The sequence below is a fragment of the Balaenoptera borealis genome, assembly GCF_965194805.1.
Source record: "Balaenoptera borealis genome assembly, chromosome: 13".
Taxonomy (NCBI): Eukaryota; Metazoa; Chordata; class Mammalia; order Artiodactyla; family Balaenopteridae; genus Balaenoptera; species Balaenoptera borealis.
Window position 1 is genome coordinate 102,007,111 of NC_138870.1, and position 18,554 is coordinate 102,025,664.

At 39.7% G+C, this 18,554-nt stretch overlaps 1 protein-coding gene and 1 long non-coding RNA gene across 2 annotated transcripts in view; both read right to left on the minus strand.

Moving 5' to 3' along the window:
• LOC309608668 overlaps nucleotides 1-18,554 on the minus strand; it is a 314,353-nt gene that overhangs the window by 140,466 nt on the left and 155,333 nt on the right. The window lies entirely within an intron of this gene.
• SMC1B (structural maintenance of chromosomes 1B) overlaps nucleotides 1-18,554 on the minus strand; it is a gene marked incomplete at its 5' end in the record, with an annotated part of 91,181 nt that overhangs the window by 8,573 nt on the left and 64,054 nt on the right. Inside the window, 7 exons of the mRNA XM_082348963.1 lie at nucleotides 932-1,083; nucleotides 2,097-2,251; nucleotides 2,753-2,909; nucleotides 5,073-5,171; nucleotides 11,447-11,600; nucleotides 13,379-13,524; nucleotides 14,396-14,537. Of these exons, the coding sequence (XP_082205089.1) occupies nucleotides 932-1,083; nucleotides 2,097-2,251; nucleotides 2,753-2,909; nucleotides 5,073-5,171; nucleotides 11,447-11,600; nucleotides 13,379-13,524; nucleotides 14,396-14,537 (1,005 nt within the window). The remainder of the gene's footprint in view (nucleotides 1-931; nucleotides 1,084-2,096; nucleotides 2,252-2,752; nucleotides 2,910-5,072; nucleotides 5,172-11,446; nucleotides 11,601-13,378; nucleotides 13,525-14,395; nucleotides 14,538-18,554) is intronic.

An 18,554-nucleotide genomic window follows, 5' to 3' on the forward strand; every position in this document is an offset into this window, starting at 1 on the left:
AGGGATTGAACCCGGGCCCCCTGCATTGGAAGCATGGAATCTTAGCCACTGGACCACCAGGGAAGTCCCTCTAATGTCTGTTAACACCACTCGACACACAGTAAATATTTAATAAATATCTGTTGAATAAATGGATGGGGGTGACACCTAGTATTAGTCTTATTCTGCTAAGATTTACTTCACACAGGCTCCTGTTTAAGTTCCTGCCTCCTGCTTTTCCCAAAGTCCTCCTGCATTAATGGCATTTTCTTTTCCTTTCCTGTAATTGCCAATTCCTTTTCCTTCTTGAGACCAGTAGAAAACAGCTGTAAAACTTTTATGTTGATCTTTCTGATCATGAAAATAGAGAGGCAGCATCATCTATACCTTAGTTCTTCATCTAATGCTTTGAATGTCAAAAGTTAATTGCCTTAATTTTAGCTAACATTTTTTCCCTTTATTTTACAAACATAAGTGTGTCACCATCATCAGTGGAAATGAGGAGGTTAAACATTTTTTTCAGAAGAAATACTTTGTTTAACATTCCTTACTAAATAGCAGATCTCTGAATAGGGACAAGGAAAATAATATACAAGTTAGGTGTTTTTATTTTGTTTGGCTTTGTTGTTGGTACTGTTTTTTGGCAATCCTGATTTCACATCTGGCCATTTGATCCTCCTTTTTCTCCTTTCTTTTCTATGAAGCTGGAATATTAGTAGCTACTGATAATAACAAATTGAATAAAAATCTGTCAAAGACTGAATTCTCTCTTAGATTTGCTGTCTAAATTGTTACAGGCCTACAGCATAACCTGAATTGTCTGCCTGAAAAAAACAGTTTTGTATCACATACGCTAAATATGACTAAAGACAAGTAATTAGCAGGTCTTCTGTAGGAAGGTCTATTTGGTTTCTGCCCTGATGCAAAATCATATAGCTCACTGTGACCTTACCTGTGCACAGCAAACAGGAGAGCCAAAGCTGCCACACACTTTTCTCCCCCCGACAAATTATCCATTGGCATGAACCTTTTGCCTGGGGCCACACAGTTATAGATAATTCCCTCCAAGTAAGGCTCTTCTGGGTTTTCTGGGCTAAGAAATGCCTGAAACACATGTTATTTATTTAGCAGCATCAGAAAAGCTATTAGTAAATTTCAACTCGGAATTGCAACAGAGTTTACAAAATACTCTTGGTTAGATTTTCCTCCATTTTGATGGAAAAATATCAATGCCTCTAAATAATGTATTTAGCTCTATATGTAATCACAGACAGCAACGGTGTCTGGGGCAGGGAGTAGAGGGAAAACATTCTAACATACATAAAGGATAAAGTCTTCCCACCAGGCTACCATTCAAAGCTCAGAAGCATATGCTGCAGTCTTACCAAAACAATCTTCATTCAGTTCTTTCATTGGTCCTTTCATCAAATCTTTATTGATGAATCCTGCCCTCAAGGAGTTAATGGGTTTCTTTTAGTCTTACTTTACTGAAAATAAGTTATTTTTGGTGGAAATTCTAAATATATGATTCAGGATTACCTCAGTCATAAAAGAATACCATGAGAAAGAGGGAAAAGGAGATACATAAGATCAGATCTACATCTTTAGTCCACATTCAAGTCCACAGTATTTGCTATGGATGCTGATCACGGAATGGAGAGATTACCAGTACAAGGGGCGTATCTAGATTTGAACGCTGCCTTTAGTTCTTTCCCTCTCCTTTGTTACTCTGGGCAACTCCACAGACCCCATATCAACCATTTTCCCCAGATCGTCTACATTACCCTAACTTTACTACAGAGACAGCTCTATAAAATCAAATTAGTACAGGTGACAGAATTCCAGAACTGAAAAGAGAACCTGGAAACCAAATGATCTAACCCACTCATTTTGCAGATGAAGAAGCAGGACCAGAGAGATTCTGACTTGTCCAGGCTGGTTAGTGGTGGAATGAGTAGGACCTAGAACACAGGTCACTGCAATAACCAATTTTCATGAGCTGACTTTGCCCGGTAAGTGGGTCATTCAGATAGTGTGGTGGTGATTTCCCACCAGAAAAAAAACACACCACCAATAACACGAAGTTCCCACTCATATTTGAGGTGAAAAATACGTACTTGGGCACTGTCGTTTCTGCAGAGCTTCTTGTAGATCTGATCAATTGCGACTGAGATGTGCTCAAAACACTGGCTGAAAATATCGTATCTCCTTTTTTTCACCTGTTCAAACTCTTGCCTACGTATTCTGGCTTCCTTTCTGCTGGCCTCAAAAGCTAAGAGAGAATCAATGTTCTTTATTTTGGAGACCACCAAGGGCTTCTCTTATTTCAACTTTAAAGCATAAAATACTTTTTAAACTAGATTTTGAGTTTGGTTGTCTTGAGTAAAATCTACCTTCAGAACACCTCAACTGTTATTAATTCCAAGAAAATGACTTAAAATTGATGAGCCCTTTTTCTGGTAGGGCTGATTTTTAAATAATAATAACAAACTCCAACAGAGTATCTAATATGCCTCTTATGCTGGTATGAAATAAGACACTATTCTAAAATAATCAATACACCTGTTTTTAAATTAAAGAAGGACGCTTTTCAAAAAGGAATGTATTAGTGATTCAGTATTAAAAGTACATTACTATAAGATAACAGAGGAAAAATATATATATAATAAAAACAAAGGTACAATTCAGGGGGGATTATTAGTAATTGTTATAGAAATCAAAACCCCTAACACCCATGAATATGATCTTGCTAACAACTAAAGCTTCATTTCACCATCTGTGGACTCCTGAAACTTGTCTCTGACAGTCTTTAGGTTCTCCGGGGCTCTGAGGTTTGGGGCCGCCGTCCTCATCAGGACATCTTCCTGGGATGCTACTTGTTGCCGTAGGAGTCTAAGGTGGGCCTCAACTTCTTTATCAGGTTGTAGAGCCTATTATTGGCAAAGAACAGCACTGGTTAGCATGCCATTTAGATCCAAACTGCTAAGGTACAATAATTAGGCACAGGGCCCTTCGGGATCTGGCCCGTCTCCCTCCGCATCCACTCCTGCCCTCCTTTGCAGCCCTCTCTGAGTCTGCAGTGCGGTCAGGTCACACTGCTGTAGCTTCCTGAAGTTGGCTGTGCTCTTTCATAGCTCTAGAGTCATAGATGCTGCTCTCTTGGAACGCGCTGCACCTTCATCTTTCTTAATCTGGCTAAAAAAGTAACAATTCACGTATCACTTCATTTACTCATTCATTAAAAAATATTGATCATCTACTATGTATTAGACACTGAGGATTCAGTGATGAAAACTATTCTGTCCTTGCCCTTAAAGAGCTCACAGGGAAGTCAGACATGCAAACTGGCGTCTGCAACAGCGTGAAACCCTCCACCAGGCAAGCACAGGTATTATGGGGCAGGCAGAAGGGATCCAACCCATCTGGAGGGGTAACACTTAAGCTGAAACCTAAACAATGAGCAGAACTAACTTGAGTGAAGAGAGAAGGGAAAAAGTGATGTAGGCATCACCTTCCAGGAAAACTTTCTTGACCCCCCCAGAGGGGGTTAATTAATATCTGATAAAGGTGACATTTTAATTCATTGGGAAAAGAATTATTTAGATGTTGAGTAAACTGGTTAACTTACGTACCTTTTAAAAAACAGATTCTTACCTCATACCATATATAAAGATAAATTTCAGATTAATTAAGTAGGTAAGTGAAAACAAAAAAATCACTAACAGGAAGAAAATATTTATAAATATTTACTCAGTAATGTCGTGGGGAAGGACTTCCTAAATACGAAGGCACTGAATAGACTATAAAATAGATAAGAGCTTTTTTTCTGATTGCCAAAAGTACCACAAGTACAATGAAAAGAGCCCAACAAATCTAACAAAATACATTAGAAACATCTGAAATTAAAAGATGTGGTAGCTACTGCTACTTGGTGTCCATTCTCCATTTCTTCCTTTCTAACAGAGCCCATGTTTGACCATTTCTCCCTTATACGTCCCATGAACCCTGCTTGGTCTAAAGCTAAGTCCATCCCACCCCCAACAGTGATTGGTCAGGAATGAACATGTGACCCAATTTAGGCCACTGTGATTAGGGGACAATTGGTAGAGCTTTGTGGAAAAGCCTTTCTTCAATCTTTAGAACAGAACCACTACAAAAGGCAGCCTCTCTCTTCTCTGAGGGTTGTGGTTAGGTGGCTGGAAGGCCAAGAAAGGCTACAGTCATTTTGCCCTCATGAGAGAAGCAGCTTCAGGACGAAGTCAAAACACAAAGCAAAATATGGCTATAGGGTTAAGAGAAAGAGTAAGAGCTGCTAAATTAATGAGACCATGAAACTGGATTCCAGGTTTGTGCTCTGTAGCTGTGAAGGATTTGTCACCTCCTGAGGGTACTGCACTGGGACACGGACAGGGCAATTCAGGATGCTGGAGTATGTTGGCTACTTTTGTCTATTTCAGGACTTCTCAAAGACTTTATTATTCATTCTGAATCTCCAAGAAGGGAATAGACTTTCAAAACACTGACAGAAACTTTTCTTCTTTGGCAAGACATTTCATGGTATTGGTGTTCTACAGAACACACAGTGAGAAACGATGATATGAAAACTTTAAATGTTTTAAACATTTTATGTGTAACCTATTTAGACTATTTCTTAAAAAATCATTAGGGGGCTTCCCTGGTGGCGCAGTGGTTGAGAATCTGCCTGCCAATGCAGGGGACACGGGTTCGAGCCCTGGTCTGGGAAGATCCCACATGCCGCGGAGCAACTAGGCCCGTGAGCCACAATTACTGAGCCTGCGCGTCTGGAGCCTGTGCTCCGCAACAAGAGAGGCCGCGATAGTGAGAGGCCCGCGCACCGCGATGAAGAGTGGCCCCCACTTGCCGCAACTAGGGAAAGCCCTCGCACAGAAACGAAGACCCAACACAGCCATAAATAAATAAATAAATAAATAAAATTAAAAAAAAAAAAAAAATCATTAGGAAATCTACTTTTTCCCCTAAATTTATGCTCTATCATCTAAAATTATTCTGCAGTATTTAAATATTCATTATTACCATGAGTTAGTCACGAACAACAGAAATCTTTCAGTTACCTTCAAATCCTCTCTTAGAGAGCTGTAGTCTACCTCAATGGCTTCTTCTTTTTCATATATATCCATTGTTGCCTGGGTACTTTCTGCTTCAGGTCCCAACTGAAAAACATATGAAGCCCTTTCCTTGTTATCTGAAATGGTGATCTCTACTCATCTGTCTGTCCCAAGGCCTCCAGTTGATTGCCACCTCATGCAGATTGAAAGTTAAAACCCTTATGTTGGCCTACAAGGCCATGATGGTCTGGCCTCTCCTTCCCCTTTAACTTCACTTTGTGCCAGTCTTCCTGGTACTCGCTCCGCTCCCACTACACTGGCCTCCTTGAACAGACCAGGCACACGTCCACCTTAGGGCTGGCACACTGCCCTCTGCCTGGACACCCTTCCCCTAGATGTCTGCATCTCTTCATTTTCTACCTTGTCTGCTAACCAGCTGCCTTCTCTCAGGACATCCACGGCCTCTGCATCTAATATTGCAAACTCTCCTCCACCAATACTCTCTATGCCCTTCCCTGCTTTATATTTTCTTTAGCCTACAGCATCACCAAATACATAAATATTTTATCTGTTTACCATTTTGTTTCTGTGCCTATCTCTCCCCTAGCAGAATGTGAAGGAAGGGATTTTGGGCAGTTATACTCACTGCTGTGGTCTCAGTGCCTAATGCAATGCTGACAACATAGCAATATATTTCAATTTCAATATATATCACTCTGAATGGAGAGAGGAATAGGAAAGAAGGGACAAATACATGAGCACTTACTAACCTGTAGGCTGGTCTTTGGTGTAATGCTGATACCAAAAACAAAGACTTAACAAATTAAGAGAAAAAAACCCCTTTGTTACTCACTCTTTTCTAGATGTTCTCAGCTGAAACAAACCCAATAAAACTACTTTTGGAATTAAGTCTATATTTTATGTAATATATTTATGTTAAAATGGTTCACAAAGAAGTGGAACTTGAATACAAAATGTAATCCTGAATCTCACGATTCCTATTTATGTGATTCAACATCGTATTTTGTATTAAGCTTCTATATGAGTCATCTGATGCCTTGAGCTGCGCAGCTTGCGGGATCTTAGTTCTCCATCCAGGGATCGAACCCGGGGGCCCAGAAGTGAGAGTACGGAGTCCTAACCACTGGACCGCCAGGGAATTCCCAAGAAAAAGGACGTCTGAGTATAATATCACACCAGAATTATGCTATAAGAAGTGGTCAATATTAGCAAGAGAAAAATTGTTTTATAGTTACTTCAAATTGAAGAACCCAAAGGACTGAAGGCCTCAGGCCTCTTCTGGAGTAGAAATTGGATGGAAATGCATGGATTTCTGACTGGGGGCAGAGCAGAAAGGGGAGGAGGGATGTGGAAGGGAGACCACAGAGATTCACTAAAGAACTCAGAGATAATCTGAGAGGTAAAAGAAATAACTATTTTCACCATCCTCTGGATTGGCTAACAGTAAGATATTCTTCCTGAACTGTATAGTCATATCTTTCTTAACATGAGTGACAGAACTAAGGGTGTATAAACTTCCAGCCAGCCTAAAGAGTACTGTGCGATACAAATGTGACGAGGAAGAAAGGAAAGAGGCAAACAGAGAAACGTCCACTGCTGGCTGACGCTGGTCTCGTCCTGTGGCTCCGTGGGGCCTGCTGTTGCCTCCCCCACACTCTCACCACCTGGACAGACTCAGTGAGGCACGTTTCTGCTGAGAACCACCTCAGGTTGTCGGTGAAGGTGCAGAGCAAGACCCCTCCACACACCGCGGACAACGTTACCAGAGTACAGAGAAGTGCTCATGCCAGCAGGCCAATGGCACCTGGCCTGTGGCTCACACCGCCTCCCCAGCGCCCCTAACTCCAACAGGTTCAAGTCTCTGACCCCTCTTGGGCATCTGTGCACAGGTAAGAGACTCTGGTCCATCCTGTGGGGCTCAAAGGACATGGATTAGCAAGAGAAATAAGAGAACTGCACAAAATGCCCAGCCCTCTGGCATGAGGACCATCCTGCCCTTTTTCCCTTCTAGAGACGTCTTTTCTGCCCCTAAAGGAGCTTTAGAACAAGAGGAAGAATCTGCATAGATGCAACTTCACTAAGCAGCCAAAGGCCTTACATTAAGCTCCACACAACTGCACATATTTTAACATCATTTGCTAGAATACCTCCACTTCAATGATGTCATCCAATGACCCCGACGAAAGAATTTGCTAGAATACCTCCACTTCAATGATGTCATCCAATGACCCCGACGAAAGAATTTGCTAGAATACCTCCACTTCAATGATGTCATCCAATGACCCCGACGAAAGAATTTGCTAGAATACCTCCACTTCAATGATGTCATCCAATGACCCCGACGAAAGAATTTGCTAGAATACCTCCACTTCAATGATGTCATCCAATGACCCCGACGAAAGAATTTGCTAGAATACCTCCACTTCAATGATGTCATCCAATGACCCCGACGAAAGAATTTGCTAGAATACCTCCACTTCAATGATGTCATCCAATGACCCCGACGAAAGAATTTGCTAGAATACCTCCACTTCAATGATGTCATCCAATGACCCCGACGAAAGAATTTGCTAGAATACCTCCACTTCAATGATGTCATCCAATGACCCCGACGAAAGAATTTGCTAGAATACCTCCACTTCAATGATGTCATCCAATGACCCCGACAAAAGAATTTGCTAGAATACCTCCACTTCAATGATGTCATCCAATGACCCCGACGAAAGAATTTGCTAGAATACCTCCACTTCAATGATGTCATCCAATGACCCCGACGAAAGAATTTGCTAGAATACCTCCACTTCAATGATGTCATCCAATGACCCCGACGAAAGAATTTGCTAGAATACCTCCACTTCAATGATGTCATCCAATGACCCCGACGAAAGAATTTGCTAGAATACCTCCACTTCAATGATGTCATCCAATGACCCCGACGAAAGAATTTGCTAGAATACCTCCACTTCAATGATGTCATCCAATGACCCCGACGAAAGAATTTGCTAGAATACCTCCACTTCAATGATGTCATCCAATGACCCCGACGAAAGAATTTGCTAGAATACCTCCACTTCAATGATGTCATCCAATGACCCCGACGAAAGAATTTGCTAGAATACCTCCACTTCAATGATGTCATCCAATGACCCCGACGAAAGAATTTGCTAGAATACCTCCACTTCAATGATGTCATCCAATGACCCCGACGAAAGAATTTGCTAGAATACCTCCACTTCAATGATGTCATCCAATGACCCCGACAAAAGAATTTGCTAGAATACCTCCACTTCAATGATGTCATCCAATGACCCCGACGAAAGAATTTGCTAGAATACCTCCACTTCAATGATGTCATCCAATGACCCCGACGAAAGAATTTGCTAGAATACCTCCACTTCAATGATGTCATCCAATGACCCCGACGAAAGAATTTGCTAGAATACCTCCACTTCAATGATGTCATCCAATGACCCCGACGAAAGAATTTGCTAGAATACCTCCACTTCAATGATGTCATCCAATGACCCCGACAAAAGAATTTGCTAGAATACCTCCACTTCAATGATGTCATCCAATGACCCCGACGAAAGAATTTGCTAGAATACCTCCACTTCAATGATGTCATCCAATGACCCCGACGAAAGAATTTGCTAGAATACCTCCACTTCAATGATGTCATCCAATGACCCCGACGAAAGAATTTGCTAGAATACCTCCACTTCAATGATGTCATCCAATGACCCCGACAAAAGAATTTGCTAGAATACCTCCACTTCAATGATGTCATCCAATGACCCCGACAAAAGAATTTGCTAGAATACCTCCACTTCAATGATGTCATCCAATGACCCCGACGAAAGAATTTGCTAGAATACCTCCACTTCAATGATGTCATCCAATGACCCCGACGAAAGAATTTGCTAGAATACCTCCACTTCAATGATGTCATCCAATGACCCCGACGAAAGAATTTGCTAGAATACCTCCACTTCAATGATGTCATCCAATGACCCCGACGAAAGAATTTGCTAGAATACCTCCACTTCAATGATGTCATCCAATGACCCCGACGAAAGAATTTGCTAGAATACCTCCACTTCAATGATGTCATCCAATGACCCCGACGAAAGAATTTGCTAGAATACCTCCACTTCAATGATGTCATCCAATGACCCCGACGAAAGAATTTGCTAGAATACCTCCACTTCAATGATGTCATCCAATGACCCCGACGAAAGAATTTGCTAGAATACCTCCACTTCAATGATGTCATCCAATGACCCCGACGAAAGAATTTGCTAGAATACCTCCACTTCAATGATGTCATCCAATGACCCCGACGAAAGAATTTGCTAGAATACCTCCACTTCAATGATGTCATCCAATGACCCCGACGAAAGAATTTGCTAGAATACCTCCACTTCAATGATGTCATCCAATGACCCCGACGAAAGAATTTGCTAGAATACCTCCACTTCAATGATGTCATCCAATGACCCCGACGAAAGAATTTGCTAGAATACCTCCACTTCAATGATGTCATCCAATGACCCCGACGAAAGAATTTGCTAGAATACCTCCACTTCAATGATGTCATCCAATGACCCCGACGAAAGAATTTGCTAGAATACCTCCACTTCAATGATGTCATCCAATGACCCCGACGAAAGAATTTGCTAGAATACCTCCACTTCAATGATGTCATCCAATGACCCCGACGAAAGAATTTGCTAGAATACCTCCACTTCAATGATGTCATCCAATGACCCCGACGAAAGAATTTGCTAGAATACCTCCACTTCAATGATGTCATCCAATGACCCCGACGAAAGAATTTGCTAGAATACCTCCACTTCAATGATGTCATCCAATGACCCCGACGAAAGAATTTGCTAGAATACCTCCACTTCAATGATGTCATCCAATGACCCCGACGAAAGAATTTGCTAGAATACCTCCACTTCAATGATGTCATCCAATGACCCCGACAAAAGAATTTGCTAGAATACCTCCACTTCAATGATGTCATCCAATGACCCCGACAAAAGAATTTGCTAGAATACCTCCACTTCAATGATGTCATCCAATGACCCCGACAAAAGAATTTGCTAGAATACCTCCACTTCAATGATGTCATCCAATGACCCCGACGAAAGAATTTGCTAGAATACCTCCACTTCAATGATGTCATCCAATGACCCCGACGAAAGAATTTGCTAGAATACCTCCACTTCAATGATGTCATCCAATGACCCCGACAAAAGAATTTGCTAGAATACCTCCACTTCAATGATGTCATCCAATGACCCCGACAAAAGAATTTGCTAGAATACCTCCACTTCAATGATGTCATCCAATGACCCCGACAAAAGAATTTGCTAGAATACCTCCACTTCAATGATGTCATCCAATGACCCCGACAAAAGAATTTGCTAGAATACCTCCACTTCAATGATGTCATCCAATGACCCCGACGAAAGAATTTGCTAGAATACCTCCACTTCAATGATGTCATCCAATGACCCCGACGAAAGAATTTGCTAGAATACCTCCACTTCAATGATGTCATCCAATGACCCCGACGAAAGAATTTGCTAGAATACCTCCACTTCAATGATGTCATCCAATGACCCCGACGAAAGAATTTGCTAGAATACCTCCACTTCAATGATGTCATCCAATGACCCCGACGAAAGAATTTGCTAGAATACCTCCACTTCAATGATGTCATCCAATGACCCCGACGAAAGAATTTGCTAGAATACCTCCACTTCAATGATGTCATCCAATGACCCCGACAAAAGAATTTGCTAGAATACCTCCACTTCAATGATGTCATCCAATGACCCCGACAAAAGAATTTGCTAGAATACCTCCACTTCAATGATGTCATCCAATGACCCCGACAAAAGAATTTGCTAGAATACCTCCACTTCAATGATGTCATCCAATGACCCCGACGAAAGAATTTGCTAGAATACCTCCACTTCAATGATGTCATCCAATGACCCCGACGAAAGAATTTGCTAGAATACCTCCACTTCAATGATGTCATCCAATGACCCCGACGAAAGAATTTGCTAGAATACCTCCACTTCAATGATGTCATCCAATGACCCCGACAAAAGAATTTGCTAGAATACCTCCACTTCAATGATGTCATCCAATGACCCCGACAAAAGAATTTGCTAGAATACCTCCACTTCAATGATGTCATCCAATGACCCCGACAAAAGAATTTGCTAGAATACCTCCACTTCAATGATGTCATCCAATGACCCCGACAAAAGAATTTGCTAGAATACCTCCACTTCAATGATGTCATCCAATGACCCCGACAAAAGAATTTGCTAGAATACCTCCACTTCAATGATGTCATCCAATGACCCCGACAAAAGAATTATTTCAATGTCTTGAACTTTGCAATCAAGCAACATGTTATGTTTCTCTAACCGCTTCTGTTCCAGAGAAGTTTGAAGCATTACAACTTCTTTTTGCCGTTTTCCCACTTCCCTGTAAATACACAGATATGAAAAAGTGATTATATTTTACTAATTATGTAAAGTTGCACCAAGGAAAAAAAATATGTTATAAACTTACATGAAAAAAAAAAGATTTTTTCTTATGAGTGCTGCAAGTTGCAGAGTTAGCCCATGGATGCTTATAATTTAAACTTTAACACTCCTGACAAAGGCCATGAACATAATTATTTAATCCAAGGGAGGATTTTCAATAATAAATATTATTACTTTAATCAGGCTAGCACCAATACAGCCCTTTCCTAGTTACCTTATTTTTGTTTTAATTAATTAATTTATTTATTTATTTTTGGCTGTGTTGGGTCTTCGTTGCTGCGCATGGGCTTTCTCTAGTTGTGGCGAGCGGGGGCTACTCTTTGTTGCAGTGCGCGGGCTTCTCATTGCGGTGGCTTCTCTTGTTGCGGAGCACGGGCTCTAGGCACGTGGGCTTCAGTAATTGTGGCACGCAGGCTCAGTAGTTGTGGCTCGCGGGCTCTAGAGTGCAGGTCCACTAGTTGCAGCACGCGGGCTCAGTAGTTGTGGCTCGCAGACTCTAGAGCGCAGGCTCAGCAGTTGTGGCACGCAGGTTTAGTTGCTCCGCGGCATGAGGGATCTTCCCAGACTAGGGATAGAACCCGTGTCCCCTGCATTGGCAGGTGGATTCTTAACCACTGCGCCACCAGGGAAGCCCTACTTACCTTATTTTTAAATCAGTACAATTTTTCAAGCTGCATTTCTCTTTCAGTATAAGTTCTACATTTTAGAACATCAAACCAAGAGAAAGAGTCTCTTAGCAAGAGAAATGTCTTACCAGTTAAGTCATTATGCACCTGACAGTCTCAACTTTTTTTACTACCACCACTAATGTAATGCCTTCTATCTTACTGAGGGCTTGGGAGTTTTACCAGTTGAAACAAGGTGGGACGTTAAAGAGGACCCAGAAACAGGACCAGAAATAAAATAAAATAAGAACTATATGGTTTTTAAAAATCTGATGACAGAGATGTGGATCTGTTTAAATACGAGTTAAAAAAAAATCAAGAGTAAATGAACTTAATTCCACTCAAAAATTTTAGACAAAGAATTTTCTGGCTGTATCTTGAAATACTAAAGGTCTTTGAACATTGTGGGAAATTGTGAAATGCCAAGAAGTTGAACAAAAACAGAGCTCATTTCATCTGATCGCTTATGTTTGTGTCAGTCACACAGGAAAGCAGATGTCATTGTGGTGCAACAAGCCAGCTGACTCAAAGCGTTATTGGTCATCATCACGGCAAACATACCTGCTTATCGTGTACTAGGTACTGTTCTAAGTACCATATAAACACTCACTCATTTAATCCTTACAATTATTCTATGAGGTAGGTACTATTATTATCCCCATTTTACTGATGAGAAAACGAAGGCACAGTAAATAAGTGGCAAAACTGGGGCATGGAACCATGCAGTGTAGTTCCAGATTCTACGTCTCACCTGCTATGCTTTGTCACACAGACAGACTAGCAGGACACTCCCCAGTAGGAAGGTACTGGTGTCAAGGGGATTTAGGGTAAGGAACTCTTTATATAGGTCCATGTTTTCACCCACCAAAAGGAACTATTCACTCTAAACAACTAACCACCTCTCTTGGTTTTCCCCCAAACTGCAGTGCTTGATAGGTGTGATGTGGGACCAAAAGCAACGAAGGGTGTATATTCAAATAATAAAACTTCCTATAATAAATTTCAAGTTGATGGTAAACATCTTTTAAACTCTGATAAACTTCTTAGTCACCTATCAACAGCCAAAAACTTCTTCCGTTCCTCTTCAATTTGAGCTTGGACTTTCTCAGTGTTGGTATTCTGAGTGACAAATATGTCCTTAAGTTGCTGCCGTTTCTCCATGAGTTCATCCACAACTTTCAGACAATTTTCTTCAGCCTGAATGGAGATGATTTACATTGTAGATTTACCATCTTCTACATTAATAAGGTCAATAGATCATTTTATTATTAACATAACAAACCCAGCCATTCCAAGGTAAACCCCTATCCTGTAGGTTGCCTGAACCTCTATCACAGAACGTGACCCACCCTTGTTTACACTTCCGGGTAATCACTACCTACCTTTCTTTCACTTTGAATTCATTTCTCAGCTTGCTGCCATCTGACTTCTGTTTCCACTGTCCAGTGAAAATGTTCTTGCTACCATGACCTCTTAATTGGCAATTTTCCAGATTTTGACCTCTTGAAAATGGACATTTTCCAGACTTTACCTTTTCGGCAACTTTCCTCACTTCCTTCTCCCTCCTACTCTGGGGCTTCTGTAACACCACCCCTTCGGGCTCTCTTCATAACCTATGTGGCCTCTCCTTCCAGAACTCCATCCTCACCCCACTGCTCTTCACTGCCTTCCTCTCTGGTTGGAGCCTCACCCACTCACATAAGGATTCAGTTTACTCCCCTAAACCAGCCTAGACTTCTGTTATCTACGTCCTCTCTAACTACTTGCTGGAAATTGCTATTTAGATGTCACACAGGGAAGCCATGCTCCACAGGTCCAGAATTTTCTCTCCCTAATCTCTCCTCCTATCCACCAATCACCCAAGTTAGAATTCAGGACTCACCCGTGTCACACCCCTCCCAATATCTAATAATTCATGAAGCTGTGTGGACTGTACTTCAAGTATTTCTCAAATGTGCACCCCGCCCCCACCTTCTATCACTATTAGAATTTTTCAGGAACTCAACGAATGTTTAATCATGGAAGAAAGTCATCATTTCAATGACTTCAGCCACCCATCATTAATTACCTTCTTTAGGTTATTGATGTCTTCTCTACCTTTCTGGATAGTTTCTTTTAATGTGTTAATCTTATTCAGTTTTTTCTTCAGATGATTGCGACTATATTCAAGTTGAGCATTAAGCCGAGTTTTTTGTTTCTCAAATTCTAATCTAGTATAATAAAGTCAAGCATTACAAGAGGTAAACAGAGTCCTTCAATTATTTTTTAAACTCTTTTTTAGTTTTTATTATGGAAAATTTCAAACAAATACAAACATAAAAGGAATACTATAATGAATTCCCATATAGCTATCACCCAACTCTAATAAGTATCAATTCATGGTCAATCTTGTTTTATCTATAATCCCACTCATCACTCTTTCCCACCACTGGATTATCTAAAGCAAATTTCAGACATCATATAATTTCGTCTATAAATATTTTAACATGTATCTCCAAAAGTGAAGTGATTTTTAATACATAACCATAAACTACTATAGGTAAAAATGATAATAACATCCTTAATATTAAAATGCTTTCTCTGCCAAATTTCCTGGGTCTCATTAATTTAAAAAAAAACTGCATCAGGATTCATACACTGCATATGAATATGTTTCTTAAATCCTTTAAAATCTATAGTTTCCTTCCCTTATCTTTTTCTTTAAGTAACAATTTATATGTTTATTCTTATTTAATTAGCCAATCAGTATTTTCAAATAGCTATTCATTCACAAACTCCAAACTTGGGAATTTAAGAACATGTTCCTTCCTGATGTACTTTCCTACTTTGCTAGCTTCATAAAGTCCCCACAAAGAATTCCAGCATCAAAAAGACAGTCTCTTCAACAAGTGATGCTGGGAAAACTGGACAGCTACATGTAAAAGAATGAAATTAGAACATTCTCTAACACTATATACAAAAATAAACTCAAAATGGATTAAAGGTCTAAATGTAAGACCAGAAACCATAAAACTCCTAGAGAAAAACATAGGCAGAACACTCTTTGACATAAATTGTAGCAATATTTTTTGGATCTGTCTCCTAAAGCAAAGGAAAGAAAAGCAAAAGTAAACAAATGGGACCTAATTAAACTTGAAAACTTTCGCACAGCAAAGGAAACCACTGACAAAAGGAAAAGACAACCTACTGAATGTGAGAAAATATTTGCAAATGATATGGCCGATAAGGGGTTAATATCCAAAATATACAAACAGCTCATACAACTCAACATCAAACAAACAACCAGATTAAAAAATTGGCAGAAGATCTGAATAGACATTTTTCCAAAGAGGAAATGCAGGTGGCCAACAAATACATGAAAAGACGCGCAACACTGCTAATCAACAGGGCAATGCAAATCAAACCCACAATGAGATATCACCTCACACCTGTCAGAACGGCTATCATTAAGAAGAACACAAATAGCAAATGTTGGCAAGGATGTGGAGAAAAGGGAACCCTTGTACACTGTTGGTGGGAATGTAAATTGGTGTAGCCACTGTGGAAAATAATATGGAGATTTCTCAAAAAAAACCCCTAAAAATAGAACTACCATATGACCCAGCAATTCCACTTACGGGTATATATCTGAAAAAAACAAAAACTCTAATTCGAAAAGATACACGCACCCCAGTGTTCATAGCAGCATTATTTACAATTGCCAAGATATGGAAGCAAACGAAGTGTCCATCAACAAATGAATGGATAAAGAAGATGTGGTTTATATATACAATGGAATATTACTCAGCCATAAAACAGAACAAAATTTTGCCATTTGCAACAACATGGATGGACTTGGAGGGTATTATGCTAAGTGAAATAGACAGAAAAAGACAAATACTGTATAATATCACTTATATGTGGAATCTAAAAAATACAACAAACTAGTGAATATAACAAAAAAGAAGCAGACTCATAGATACAGAGAAGAAACTAGTAGTTACCAGTGGGGAGAAGAAAGGGGGGAGGAGCAATATAGGGGGAGGGGACTGAGAGGTGCAAATTAGTAGGTATAAAATAAGCTACAAGGATATATTGTATAACACAGGGAATATAGCCAATATTTTATAAAAACTACAAATGGAGTATAACCTTTAAAAATTATGAATCACTATATTATATACCTATAATATATAATATTGTACATCAACTATAACTCAATAAAAAAGCCGTATCTCTAAACAAAAAGAATTTCAGTATCAACTGTAGCTCATACTTTCTCTACCCACTCTCCCTCACATAGCCTGCTAATAGAATCATTCATTTAAGAAACATTTTAAAGCACTAATTGTATCAGATACTGTGCTAAATACTAGTAATACAAAGGCAACAACAATAATGATAAAAACAGAGTCATATTTAATGAGAGGTTACTATATGCCAGACACCGTTATAAATGCTTTTACATGAATTAACTCACTTAAGTTATATGGCTCTCTGAAGTTGGTAACACCACTATCCTTATTTAACAGTTGGGGAGACCAAGGCACAGAGAGTTAAGTATCTTGCCCAAGGCTACCCACTTAGGAAGTGGTGGAGCCAGGCATGACACACTCAGGCAAGGGCCAAAGAATCCCTGCTCTTAACCACTGACCATGCTGCTTGTACGAGTGGTTAAGAACAAACCCTTCAGGGGTTTATTTCTGCTGCAGGAGGAAGACGCACAGGCTGTGTACGAGTGGAACACTTCTTCACTTGGCTCCAGAATACCACTTTGGCTTTCCTCTCCCCTCACTGGCTGCTCCTTTAATAGTTCCTTCTTAACTCCTCAACTTGCTTACATAGCCTAGGATCTCTTCTCTCTTCTATGTACATTCATTCCCTTGGTGATCTTATCCAGTCACATGACTTTAAGTACCATCTGTATACTGACAATCCCCAAATTTATACTTCCAGCCTGGACCTCTCCCATGAATTCCTAACTTGTATATTCAACTGTCTACTCTACTACACCTTCAATTGGATGTCACAGGCACCTCAAACTTAATACCTGGGATACATAATGGATAAGCTACTATAAGTAATAAGAGGGGTTAGCAAAGTTATCAGATGTTAGATAATTTAAAATTTGATACCATTTTTCTAAGCCAGTAGAAGGCAACTAGGAAAATATCTTAAAAATAGATACTAGTCATAAGAGGAATAAAACTATAAAATATCTAGAAATTAAGAACACACAAGATCTTTATGGAAAAAAACTTTAAAATTTTAACAAAGGATAGAAATGATTAGAATAAATGAAGAGATATTCTATGTTCTTAGATGAGAGGACTTAATATTTTGAAGATGATCTCCCCAAATAAATTTATAAATCCAATGCAATCTCAATCAGAGTTCCAGTTGTATTTTTATGATTGATAGGCAGAACTCCTTAGCAAGAAACTATATTGAAGTTCAAGCAGACTTCAGAACAAGGAATATGACAGGGACAAAAAGGGGCATTTTATAAAGATAAAGGGATTAATTCAGCAAAAAGAAATAATGCTCCCAAATATGTATGCACCTAGTCACAAGGCTTTAAAATACATGAAGTATAAACTGACAGAACTGGAAGAAGAGAATGAGAGATCCAAAAGTACTTGGAAATTTCAACACTCCTCTCTTAGGAAATGCTAGACCAACTAGACAGAGAATCAGTAAGTACACAGAAGACGTAGCAACACCAATCAACTTGACCTAAGCGCCACCCAGAAAACACTCCACCCAACAGCACAATGCATATTCATTTCAAGTGTACATGGAACATTTACTAAGATACAATATATGCCGTGCTATCAAATAAGTCTCAATCAATTTAAAAGGATTTAAATAATGCAAAATATATTCCTTACCACAATGGAATTAAAATAAAAATCAGTACCAGAAATATATCTAAATCCTCCCTCCACCAAGTGTTAAATTAAATAACACTTCTAAACACCCCATAGGTCACAGAAAGAAATCACAAAGGATATTAGAAAATATCTTGAATGGAATGAAAATGAAATAAAACATATCAGAAGCAGTGGGATGCAGCTTAAGCAGTACTTAGAGGGAAATAAACAGCTTACATGAAAAGAAGAGTGTAAAATAAATAAAGCAAGCTTCTACCTTAAAAAGCAAGAAAAAGAAGAGTACATTAAACCCAAAATAAGTAGAAGGAAGGAAATAATGTAGTTAAGAACAGAAATCAACAACATAGAAACAGA